This window comes from Dama dama, chromosome 18 (assembly GCF_033118175.1).
Source record: "Dama dama isolate Ldn47 chromosome 18, ASM3311817v1, whole genome shotgun sequence".
NCBI classification, from domain to species: domain Eukaryota; kingdom Metazoa; phylum Chordata; class Mammalia; order Artiodactyla; family Cervidae; genus Dama; species Dama dama.
The window spans coordinates 64,873,903-64,886,382 of record NC_083698.1 but is presented as its reverse complement, the minus strand read 5'-3'; the positions used below and the strand labels follow the sequence as shown (position 1 = coordinate 64,886,382).

At 45.0% G+C, this 12,480-nt stretch overlaps 1 protein-coding gene across 2 annotated transcripts in view; it reads right to left on the bottom strand.

Annotated features, from left to right (window-relative positions):
- Nucleotides 1-4,306, bottom strand: part of JAZF1 (JAZF zinc finger 1) — a 324,244-nt gene extending 319,938 nt beyond the window's left edge. The window contains exon 1 of one of the 2 annotated variants that reach the window (XM_061165462.1): nt 4,056-4,306. In XM_061165462.1, the coding sequence (XP_061021445.1) occupies nt 4,056-4,170 (115 nt within the window). In that variant the 5' untranslated portion in view covers nt 4,171-4,306. The remainder of the gene's footprint in view (nt 1-4,055) is intronic. The other variant, XM_061165461.1, reaches the window with a different exon arrangement.
- Between the last annotated feature and the right edge of the window lie 8,174 nt (nt 4,307-12,480).

Here is a 12,480-nt window from a genome sequence, read left to right as displayed (position 1 = left end):
TAACTCCTTCACTTCTGTGAAGATTTTGAATCACCTATTAGCTTTACAGTAAGGCCTATCCTGACCAACCAATTAAAAATTCCAAGATTTCCTCTCCCAATCCACTTTAGCCTGCTGTAACAGGACTCTTTCCATACCACTAACCAGGATACTACATAATTTACATTTTATGCTGACTATTTATTGTCTATCTCCCACCATTAGGACACAAATTCCCCAAAGGTTGGGAAATTTGTTCACCAAAATATACCAAGTGCCTAGAACTATACCTATTACAAATTAAGTGCTTGATATATATTAATACATATATAAAAAAATGCAGAAATACTTTTACAAATGTACCAAATAATCACATCTAGTAAAAATGATTTCTTTCTGAGACCAAAATCCAAAAGACTTCACAGCACTGGGGCACTGGGATGCACAGACCAAGAGAAGTCCCATGAGTCTGTGACATGGCCTTCAATGCTAAATTTAGTGCTCTCGGTGTTTCTATGATTTTTAGTTACCAACTCAACTTCACCTACCTAGGATGTGCATGTCAAGAGTGTTTCTACAAACTCAAGTATCTACTTACAGTAAGAAGCAAACAAATCCTGATCAGCTTTTTCCATCTCTAGGAAACAAAGCCAAGGTATGAATGAATTAATAGCGAAGTTGATGGAGAAACACTTCACAGTTGCAGGGCTGTGAAATTTCTAGGCAATTTAAGTTGGGAGGAGGGTTTTAGTTGGGGTACCCAGCTTGTACATGGAGAAAGGTGCTCCAGGACTAGACCAGCAATGAAACACAAGGAAGATAACAGGACCTCAGGTAAGGCATTCCTCCAGGAGAAAGAAGGAGTGCTAAAACAGAGGAAGGGGAAATCACACTTTCTTCAGCTCTACAACCCCAAATCCTTGCTAATGGGTGTGTGCAACTGGTTAACAGCAAGAGTTGGGTGTTTATCTGTAACAGCTACTCTCAAGTTAATGCACTTAATCTGAACTAAACAATACAGTTATTATGAAAACTATGGGCCTTGTACACTAAAGGCCTTGAAAAATCTCTCATGAAAGAAATATGCCATCTTCCCATCCATAAACCATCATCTCATTATTGCTTAAGGATTCTGACTAGTGGTTAAATGGCAGTAACTCAGAAAGGTCCTCAAGATGGACCTGCCATTAGGCACACCTCTATTGCTCCTGTGATTTCTAAATAACATGCTTCTTGAAAAAATTACGGTAATATTATATCTTTTGATAATCTTTTCATGCATCTTTTTACTGTGGCCACTTGATGATATGAATATAGAACTGATAAATCAGTCATTAAAAATAACAATCTCTCCCCCAAAATATACAGACAACCACAAACAATAAATTCTACTTAACACCACCTATAGTATAGAACTTTCACCAAATGCTTTGTCTGATGTATTTTCACTCAAGTCTCTTCATTGGAAGTGTATTTATATGATACTCCCTACTAAAACCAGATTGTTTTTCTTCTTCTTGAAATCAGTTCTTATTTCTTTTTGCATATGGGGCTGTCTTTCAAAGTGAAAGGCTTCTCCTCATTTTAAGGCACAGAATAGTTTCAGCTTGTCTCTTCACCCAGGGAATTTTAAGTGTTTGTTCATTTTAACATTTACTTTCCATAAAGTTTCCTGGTTTCAAACTAATTTCAAAGTATAGTAATTGTCAGCAGTGCCCCCAAATTCACTTAAGTCACAGCTATTGTTGTACATTTAACTGTTTGATATTTTCACAAAAGAAAAATACTAGCCCTTTGGAAGTGACCATCACTTAAAATTTAAATTTATAAAAGTTATAGAATCTTAAAACCCTCTTAAAAATGTTTGCACATACTAAAGACAATCTCTGCAAACTTAACTGGTGATTCACCAAGAGTTAGCTTCAAAATTATCTGATTACAAACTTAAACCCTCAGATAACTGTCTTTAACACATTTTAATAGATATAATTTATATCTCCTTTTAACTAGCTAGTCCAAGCAGGCAGGCAATATGGAGAAATTATTACTTACATTATAGTTTATTCTAAAATAAAACTGCTAGTGAGTGAATGGGATATGCAATGACATCCCTCCCTAGGTTAGGAAACGTTATATATTTACATTATACATATATATATTATTTTCTACTTATCACTGAAAGTAAGAGAAGCGACTTGAACTAACAAAATTTCCATTGTAACTTTGTATTACGGGACTTTCAGTATTATTTTAAATTGCTCATCATGAAAAATCTGATTTATTCTTTTAGCACCTTGAGTTATGCCTATTCAATCATGATGATGAATCAGCAAATATGCTCCTCCATTAAACTCCTGCTTTTAAGACCGAAGCTTGCCTAGCTTTTCTGTCACACCTTTACCAGAGGAGACGGCGAAAGCTATTATATGGATGTTTTAGAACTTCGTAAGTTTCAAAACCTGGACAATTACTCATCCAGATTATTTTCTGAAAGACGTTCCGCAGACATTTTCAATGAGTATTTCCCATTCTGGACGTCCCATCATAAACCCATTCTCAAGCAGCATTCAATGCTTATTAAGCACGCACTGTGTGCACAGAAAGCATTATACTCAGAGAAGGCGCATAAAGCTCGGCCTCATTTTATTCGTGCATAAATAGACAGCAGTAGTGATTTATTCTCTCAACTTTGTAGAAACGTGAGCAGCATCGACATGGGTGAATCCATAGCTTTCACTGGGAAATGATTTTCTGGGGGCAATTCACAGGTTCTCTGGTTTAGACAGCCCCGTTAGGGCACCACGCGGTCCCTTCACCATCCAGCCCACATAGGACAACTCGTGGACGCCGGCCACACCTTCCGCAGGTGGATGGATCGGCCGAGCCACACGAACCCGACTCATCTCTCCTCGGAGGGGCTCCGGATAGGAGCGTGTAAATGTGTGCAAGCTCTTGTGCGAATTAAGGACTTGTTGAAAGGCCTCGGGGTCTTGGAAAGGAAGAGAAAGTCGCAGCCCCGCAGGGCGCCCCCTCCCCCGCGGCCACGAAGTCCCCCGCGCCCCGGGCGCTGCGCAGGCCGCCGCTGCGGATCCTCGGCGCAGCCGACGCACCTCGGGCCTAGCACCATTTGAAAGGCAAATCTCAGAGCCGGGGCGCATTTAAATGCCCGACCCCGGGTCCCCGGGTCCCCGGGGGATGGCTCTCCAGCAGACGCAGCCGCAGGGGCCTCCGGGGCGGCGAGGCCCTGGGCACTGGGCGCGGCCCGCGAGCGCACCCGGGACCTCTGCCCGCAGCGCCCGGGCATCCGCGCCAGGCCCGGGCAGAAGCGGGCGCCCCCAGGCCAGAGAGCCCTGCCGCCGCCGTGGAGAGGGAGAGCGCCGGTCCTCCGCCTGCGGCCTCGGCTCCGGGCCCCCTCCCGGCGCACCACACCTAGCAACCGGCGCTGACAGGACGCAGTGGCGGCGGCGGCGGGAGGAGGAAGCGGAATGGCTGCCGCGGTGGAGCCACCCCCGCCCCCCCCGCTCCCACCTCCCAGCGGCTGCAGCCGCCGCCGAGCCCTGACAGCTCGAGCCCGGGCGGAAGCGGCGGGCGGCATGCAGCGCCCGCCCCCCGCCGCCCCAGGCCGCTCCGACCACCGGGGCCAACTAACTCCGCGCCCCTGCCCAGCGCCGGCCGCCCGGCCGGCCCCACCGCGACCTCCGCCCGGCGCCCCCTCCCCCGGCGCCCGGCCCCGCCGCCGCATCTCCCCGCCGCCGAGTCCCTCCTCCCGCCGCCCCCGCCGCAGCGCAGCCCCACTCCCAAACACTTCGCCGCCGGCGCGCACGCCCCACGGAATCCCCCAACCCGCCCGCCGCACCTCGGGGCGCCCGCCCCCTCCCCCACCCCGCTCCCCGCTCCCCCACCCCCGGCACCTCGCGCCTCCGCATCCCGCCACCCCCATGCCCTGGGCTCGAACACACCCTCCCCGCCCCGCCGCCGCCTTCCTCGCTCCTAACCAGCCCTGGCCATTCTGGGGTTCTCGCCCGGGCAGGAGTTTCCGCGCGCCGGGCACCCCCGCCCACCCCCGGGCCATTTACCGATGTGGTTGTCCTCGATGTGCTCGATGAGGTCGGCCAGGGTGGGGAAGTGGAGTCCGCAGCCCCCGAACCGGCAGGTATTGGAGAAGAAGGAGGCGGCGGCGATGCCTGTCATGGTGCTACATCGAGAGCCCCCCTGGTGTCGGCTCAGCGAGCGCCGGGCAGGCGGGCGGAGGGAGGGAGGGAGGCAGGGTGGGGTGAGGAGAGGAGGGGCTGGGGGAGGGGGAGAGAGGCGGGGTGAGGGGAGCGGAGAGGACGGGACAGAGGGAGAGGGGGCGAGAGCGATGGAAGGATTGCGAGAAGAGACCGGGAGGCAGAGGGGAGGCGGCGGCGGCGTTCGGAGCGGCGGGGGGAGGGTGGGGGCGGGGGTGAAGCCGCCGCAGCTGGGAGGAGGGACCAGGGCGCGCGGCAACAGCTGTGCGGCCCCAACCTCCGCCCCTGGACTGAGGCCTCACCTGGGAGCGCCTGCCACCAACTTTATCTCACTCGGCCTGCCCTTCACAGTTGGTAATACATGCAATCAGTTTGGAGCCTCCTTGGTTATGTATATTACCTTCCTGGTATATATACATCCATTAATTACACTTACATCCCTTCAATGAGAAGTTAGGGAGTTACCCAGGCCCCTGACGGGGACATTTGTTTGCACCTGGCCACCTGCTAGGTTTGATACTGACATTCACAAAGGATCCAGGAAAGGTAAAGTGTGCACCTTACTCTTTAAACCTAAAAAAAAAAAAAAAAAAAAAAAGCCCATTTTCTCTAGAGGATTGTACTAATTGATTTTAATGAAGTTTCCCTCTAGGCCAGAAGAAAATCTTAGCTTTATTTAAATTTCAAAATAGAGTGCTTGATTGTCAAGTGCATTTGCCTGTGTTTTACAAATGTACCACGTTTGTAATATTCCTTGCTCCTTTTGGGAAAACAAAAACTAAAATAATTTCATTTCCCCAAATTCCAACACCCCACTGTCCCAACTCAGGTCTGCAAATTAACCCATGTGGCTTCCTGGGAGCAAAACTATCATAGCAGAAAGGATACCCAATTGGTTAAGGCTAAAAGGAGTAGAAAGAGAATCAAGGGACAGATTTTCACCTAAAGAGAAGAGATTCTTCCAATCAGTCTAGATTACACCATTCTGTGAGTATTTAAACCATAATGTGGACCAGTTAAGCACTTAAAGTTGGATCAGGTAGCTTCTCTGAAACCTCATTTTGCTAAGAATCAATTACCTCCTTGTCCCCACAATTTTACTGATATTTTTACCTTTAAATCTTCTGTTTTCTGATAGCACTTTTAGAGGTGCCTACATGTTATCAGCAGTTTATGACCTCACAGTACATTTTTTCATTATGGAAGTATACTGAATTTAGCATTTTTCTTTAAGGCAAATTTCACTTATCCTCTGGTGCAGATACACAGGGAAATAGTATTCCCCTCTCCATAAACTATATTCATTTCTAGTATTTTTTCTAGTAGGATTCTTGATTCTTTCACTTGAGAATTTAGAGGAAAGGCGCCACAAAACATTTTACAATCTTAGAGTCACAGTGATTGAGGGTGATGAGTGCCCTCACCCGTGGCATTTCCTCTTTTCTGGTCCCTCTCTTCTTGTCTGCCAGCTCACAGGGTAACAAACTTTTGTTGAGATGAGAGTTGGGTTGAATGAGGTTGGGGCAGTTATGTGGTTAAAGTTCAGTTTGGTGCCAAGAATGATTTCCTGGGCCCACTTGGGGGTGGAGACAGGGCCCTGGTGGGCCTGATAACGAGCCAGGGACCCAGTTGGCGGGAGACTGGAGCGAGGGCCAGACAAGGGTCTAAAGAGCAGAATTAGAATTTTGGCAGCTGTGCAGTGCATTCAGCTGCCCAATCTGGGAAGGCCTTTAGCTACAGCAGGCAGAATACACACCATACCAAGTACCACCAACAGGGCAATGCAATGCAAATCCTTCAGCCAAAGTGATGCCAAAACAGCTTCCCTCTAGAGATGAGTGTCTGGTACCCCCACATGAGGCAGCATTTAGGAAGTATGTAGAGCTTTGGAGAAGTAGCATCTCTGTCCTCTGGAGGAAAAACTGTCCATGTGGAATTATTAACTCAAGAGAGAGTGTGGAGAGACACAGAGATAGTTCAGGCAAGAGACCTCAGAGACGGAAAGTGCCAGAAATGTGCAGGTAAAAAATGAAGGAGACTGGGTTTCATGAATGTTTAAGTCTCCACTGTTTCAGTATTCCTAAAATAAAAACTTCATAGGCCAAATTTAATAAATAGAGTTTTTAAAATGGAACAAGCCAAAATAACCTATAAAATTAATCAAAATGTTGATTTTTAAGATTACATTTTGTTCTTTATCTATGGCAATCATTAATATTTTGTAAGGACTCAGTTTATTTTGCATAAAATAACCTACCCTAATTCTTCATGTATGAACTGAAGCTCTGCTTATAAGACATACTGCCCATTCTATTTTTTTTTTTTTTAAATCTGCACACTCTAGGCATTTTTGGCCTTCATATTAGATACATAATCATGGTCTTTTAGATCTGGATGATGTTCTGGCCCACAGACTCATCGATTTTGTAGATGTGGTAAACTGAGGTCAGAGGTGTAGAGTGAATTCTTTCCAAGTACACACAGCCAACTTTCCTCTCTGTGTTCTTAATGCATTCAGTAAGGCATCAATAAATAATTGAAAGACAAAAATATGGTAATACAGACAAACCTTTTAAAAAATGCTTTAAAACAGCATACTCACCCTTATGTATTAGTTTGGCCAAAAAGTTAATTCAGTTAATGATGACATTAACTGAAATCATTAACTTGGTGAAAATGAAATTCTTGGTGAAAATGAAAACTGCACCTTTTCTTTTTACTGAAAAACAACAGACTTTTTGGCCAATCCAGTATTAGGATTTATAAGAATGTTTGTTTCAAGGCTGTCCTTTCATATAAAGTCAGCCTAAAGGTATAAGAATATATAGAACAAACATTTCAACCTGTTGGGTCCCGGAGAAGATGATGGCTGATACTTACAAAAAATATTTGTCTACCTGATTTGAGTAGTGAAGACAGTCAAATGAAAGGGACAATGAGAGAACTGAGGCAGCAGAAAGAGATGATGGTGATTGCAGACGAGAAGTGCTCTCTGGCTTAAGACCCCTTTCTTGCAAACCATTTGCCTCTCCCCAGATCTCTGTGTCTTCTGAAGTGAAGGCTTACACAAAATGCAGGCATACAGTGGCCCCATAGCTTGGTGCTTAGCATTACAATACTTTGGGATCCAGTAGCAATCTCCAAAATCCAGCATGGCCATTGCCCACAGGATGGGGGCAGCTGCCAAGAAAGTGTGAATCCGTTGGTCTAACAGAGCCAGCCAAAGCCACCAAAGGATTAGGTTAATTTAGGGATACACTGATCATCAAAAGCATGCACTTCCTGTGTCCTGCATGGACATCTGTTAGCACTACAAGAGTATGTCTATGAGCATTAGATCCTATTAACTCTCCATACTGCCTTCAACTCTTAAGTTTTCTGGATCATTCTTCTAAGCTCCACTTAAGGATCTTTTCAGGTTTCCTGGACGTAAACTGACCCTTAGGGCCTTGAGACACTCCCATTACTGCCAGCACTATGTAGATTGAGTAGATCATGAACCCAGTTAGGTCTTCTTCAGCTTATGCCAGTTTGACCACTTCTGAGAATGTATGATGTTCTTCGAAGACTCAGGCTTCCAATTCTGCCAACAACCACCTTTGCCTGAACAGCATGTTTTCTTGGGGTTCCCACCTTCTTCCAGGGAGGAAAATGTCTATTCCAGGTTTTCTTGTTTAACATGCATACAACCAAGTTTTCAAGTTCTTTGTATTGCTTATATTCCCGCTCAGAAATGAATCAGCTTTATCTGCTTTTTTGGTGATTAATTCTCGTTTTGGCCCCTGGTCTCATTCTGCCTAGAATTTAGCATTAGCCTTAGTGAGTAACAGGGGTTCTCTAATTGGACAACACCAGTGACTAGTCCTCATGGGTGTTACCCTGTATCTCTCTACCCTATGCTTCTGCCTTACTGACTGTATACATAGTTATAGCATGACATTTCTAGTTTTTTGTAAGATTTCTCCAGAATAAGGTGATAAAATACCCAGCCATTGACTGTCATTCTAACTGAGCTCCTGGATTTATTCCCCTACTGCAGTCTGCCACATGCACCCAAATAATAGCTCCACACTCAACTCTGATAAGATTTGGCCAGCCCAGTCTGAGGTTTAAATACGGTCATGAAAGCAGCCAGCCAATCACTATTTTATTCATTCCTGACATCTTGATCAAAAATCTATGCCAGGCTCCTGTTGTACAACTCCCAAAGGTATATTTATAGAAGAACTGCCTGGATGGTGACTTCAAGATTTGTAAACCCTGGAGCCTGACCTGCCATGCAGCACATGGGGGATACAATTTGAATAAGTACAGACTCTTCTCGTGAGGGAACGCCAAAGACTTTGCAAGTCCCCCTGAACTGTTTCCTAAAGCCTGCCTAGGGCGGCTCAGTGGACTCCACGTGTGTCCTCTTGGTTGCTCCGGTGTCTGCCATTTCCCTCCTTTCCAGCTCTGGCCACTCGGATGGTAACTCTTGTTGCTCTTGACTGTATTGGAGCCACTAAAGCACTAATGCTTGCATGAGACTGCACAGCCTTTTTGCCCAGAGATACATCTTTAGGCACCAATGATGCTTATCCAGCAGTGCCCGGTATTGAAGATTTTCTATGCCTTCAAAGGCTTCTATCACCTTTTTTGTCCTAGCCTTTTGAGGTTTCATCAGCTTCCATAAGTACAATGTTCTTCCTTTAGGACTCGGACAAGTATTGATGGAGAATGGATGAGGGGAACAAGTTGGGAATACTGCTCCTTGATCTCCCCTCCCCTGCTGGAATCCTTCAGCACCAGCCTGCACCATAAGACTAAGGTTTCTATTCAATGACCTTCAATAACTGGATCTCTGCAGAAGTCTCCTGGCCTTACCTCCTATAGTTCCCTCTTTACACCAACAGTTCAAGATGGATCAGATTATTTGTTTTCAAAATGTATTCACTGTACACACACAAGCCACCTTGCCTTTGCATGTTTTGTAGTCTGCCTGAAACAGCCTTCCCTGTTTCCCTCTCCCCTCACCAAACACATTGCAGCAGCTCATCCTGTCACCTCCTCCAGGAAGCCTTCCCTGCATCCTATCTCCTCTTTCTTCCCTGCTGAGCTACATGCTTATCATCTGTGCTCCACCTATGCTCCCTCTGCATTAATTTTGACTGTTGGTTTACTGGTCTTCCTTCTCCTCTAGACCAGTCATTCCCCAAATTTTTAAACCAAGAACCCCACCAATAAAAAAAAATGTGATCACATGACCATTCATATCTTATTTATAAATTATATATAGATACTACTACTCAAATATAGTATGTATATTATAAAGTAAGTCAGATGCTTTCAGAAGATCCTTTTAAAAAACAGAAATGGAAGGTCTAATATCTTCATCCCACACCCCAGGGTATTGTCTGGCCCACATCCTGGGTTGAATGCATTCCACCTTGGAGGTGACTGATCCTGGTCTCCATGAAAAAGAAGCCTGTACATAGGGCTCAGTACAAGTTGTATAGCGTATAACTCAGCGCTGTGATAAAGCAGTGCACTAAAACTTCAGTTTTCAATGCTGAAGCAGTTTCCAACCATCTGTTACTGTTCTCTTATGCAACATCAATGAAAGTATTCAGTCATCTCTCACCTTGGGTAGATTACAACAGTTATACCCCAACAGTTATATCCCATGATCATGGCCCAACCTTTAGTGAGACCTCTTTTCAGGTCTAGCACAGTGTCACTGCCCTGTGCCCCTAACAGGCACTTATAAAATGCTTGTCTCATTGGTTTTGATGGCACTCGTTTCCTAGGCTCTGCTAATGCAGACAAAGCTGCTCAGTTGGACAGAGATAAGCAGGGAAGCATTGAGCCATGACATGAGATCTGACACTAACTCTCCTTTTATTTCACTGACTAGGACCCCTTTCCCTTTCACAGATGTTCAGGTTTATGATGATGATTATTTTACATAACAATTACCACCATTCATCCAGTGCCTACTGTTGGGTCAGGAACTGTTGGACTAGATGTCTTAACACAGATCTGTTTTTAAACCCTATGAGATAGATAAATACATTATGCCCAGATTATGGATGAGAAAAAAAATAAGACCCAGGGAAATGAGGTAACTTACTGAGGTCCATAAAGCTAATAAGTGTTGGAACTAAGTTTTGAACTCCAGTCTGTTAAGAGCCTTAACATGATGTTACGAGTTGGCTCTGACATGGCTCTTAACATGGTGTTCCTACTTGAATTTGGGTGTTCTTGAACATTTTCCTCCTCTCCCCTTAAATCTGGGGAGAAGTTGGGTTCTTGGCCACAGGAAGGATTAGGCTCACATACATCAAAGCACTAACATTGAGGGGCACAATTGTCATACTTTACTAACTGTACTTAGGATTGAGTCCTGGGTGTCAGGACCAGGGTACTGATGATGGAGGGGGCCTGGGACCTCCAACAGGTATTGAGAAACTTGGCTTGTCTTTTCCACTTCTGTCTCCTTTGAAAGGTCCTTTCATTGCTGTTGCCAAGCTCATTTACTGGTCTTAAGTACCTGATTTTAAAATTGAACTTTATAGGGAAGTAAGACTTTTAAAAGATACCCTTGTTTTGTTCTTTAGCCAGTTCCTGACTTAGGCATTCATTGTGTACCTTCCTACTGTTGATTTTGGGGCTGGGTGGGGGAACACAGGAGTCACCTATCATGTGGTAAGGGAACTCTTTTTGCGTTTGTCATGCTCTTTGCCTTTGTCTCCAGTCTGTAATAACTCTAATTAGGTTGCTTTTCATGCAATTGTTTGGCGTAACTGTATTTTCTGTTGCAGTTTTAAATTCCCAAGTCATAGCACAGACTGCCTGCTGAACACCATCTCAAAGGGCTCTCGAGTGAATGGGCTCAGTAGCAATGGTTCACAGCACCTGGGATCCCAGCTCCCCAGCCCGGGGTAACCAGCGTCCAGCGTGGCAATGTGGATTCTTCACCACTGGCCCACCAGGGAAGTACCCTTCCCAGTCTTTGAGTCTTCTCACACCTGGGTTCCCACTTCAGGGTCACATTGCCTTGAAGGCACTAGTTCTCTTAAAAAATGTACTAAATAATCTAAACGTTTTGGATTACAGTTAATCTTTGTTGTCAGAGCCAACTCGTGATTCCAGTTTCTTTCTCTTTTCGCTTCCTTACGCCATCCCCCTTTCTCACACTGCTTCCCAGTTTTATAAACCTCCCACCATCCCCCACCTTGTCCCTTCACATCCACCCCGGGATTCCTTTTCAGGACTGATTCTTGAATAAGGCCTGTGCATGAAAAGTGTTTCATACTATATTTAAGAAAGTTGTACCAGAGAAGAGAATTTGAGAAAGAAACACAAAAAGGTAATTGGGAAAGAAAAACCAGAAAAGGGTAAAAGCATAGGTTGAAAAGATCTTTTCTGTCTTCTTTCTCATGTACACCAAAGTCCTGCAGCAGACGAATCCTCCTTTCAGACAACCCCTCCTCAGCCTCACACAATCAAATTTACATCTAGCTTATCTTTTTCACTCTGTACTCCGGTCTAAAAGACTAATCAGAGGAAAGGTCCCCACTGAAGTTTAACATCAAAAAGAAATGCCAGCTCTGTCACTTATACAGGCCATTGACCTTGGCTAAGTCAGTCATTCAATCTCTATGAGATTTCCTTATCTACAAGCTGGATATAACAGCACAGAGCGTACCCAGCTCCCAGGGATAAAATGAGATACTGCATGGGAAAACACTAGAAACTGTAAAATATTAATCAAAGATGAAACCTTATTGTTACTATTATCCTGTGTCCAGTGCTGCAGATGCTGTGGCCTGAGGTCTTCTCTTCTCACCAAATGTCCTTGGAATTCTTAGAGAAGTGGGTGGTGCCATCTGGTACAGCAAAGAGGCAAAACTTTATGTTTTAGAAGGGACGTTGGTATTTTAAATTGTCAACTTTTTATCAATAGTTATGTAGGCATGTTAAGAGGAGGCACCCATTACTCTGGGAAAAGCTGCAATAGGAGTCATTTTTTGTTTGTTCTGTTTGCTTAACTAAGGTTTGGGGCTTCAACTCTGTAGGCAGATGGGGGTCTTGTTACCAAAATGACTGGTTCAGGAGGTAGACCCAGAAGATCTCAAGAGCTGTGCTTAGATCAGTGATTATCTGGATAAAGGCCTGCTCTTTCCTCATCTGAACAAGCATGTTACCCAGTTGATGCTAGCAGACCTTTACAACCATGAGGAACTTCTGCCCAAGGATCAAATCAACCTGACAGAACAGAGTTGAGAGATTT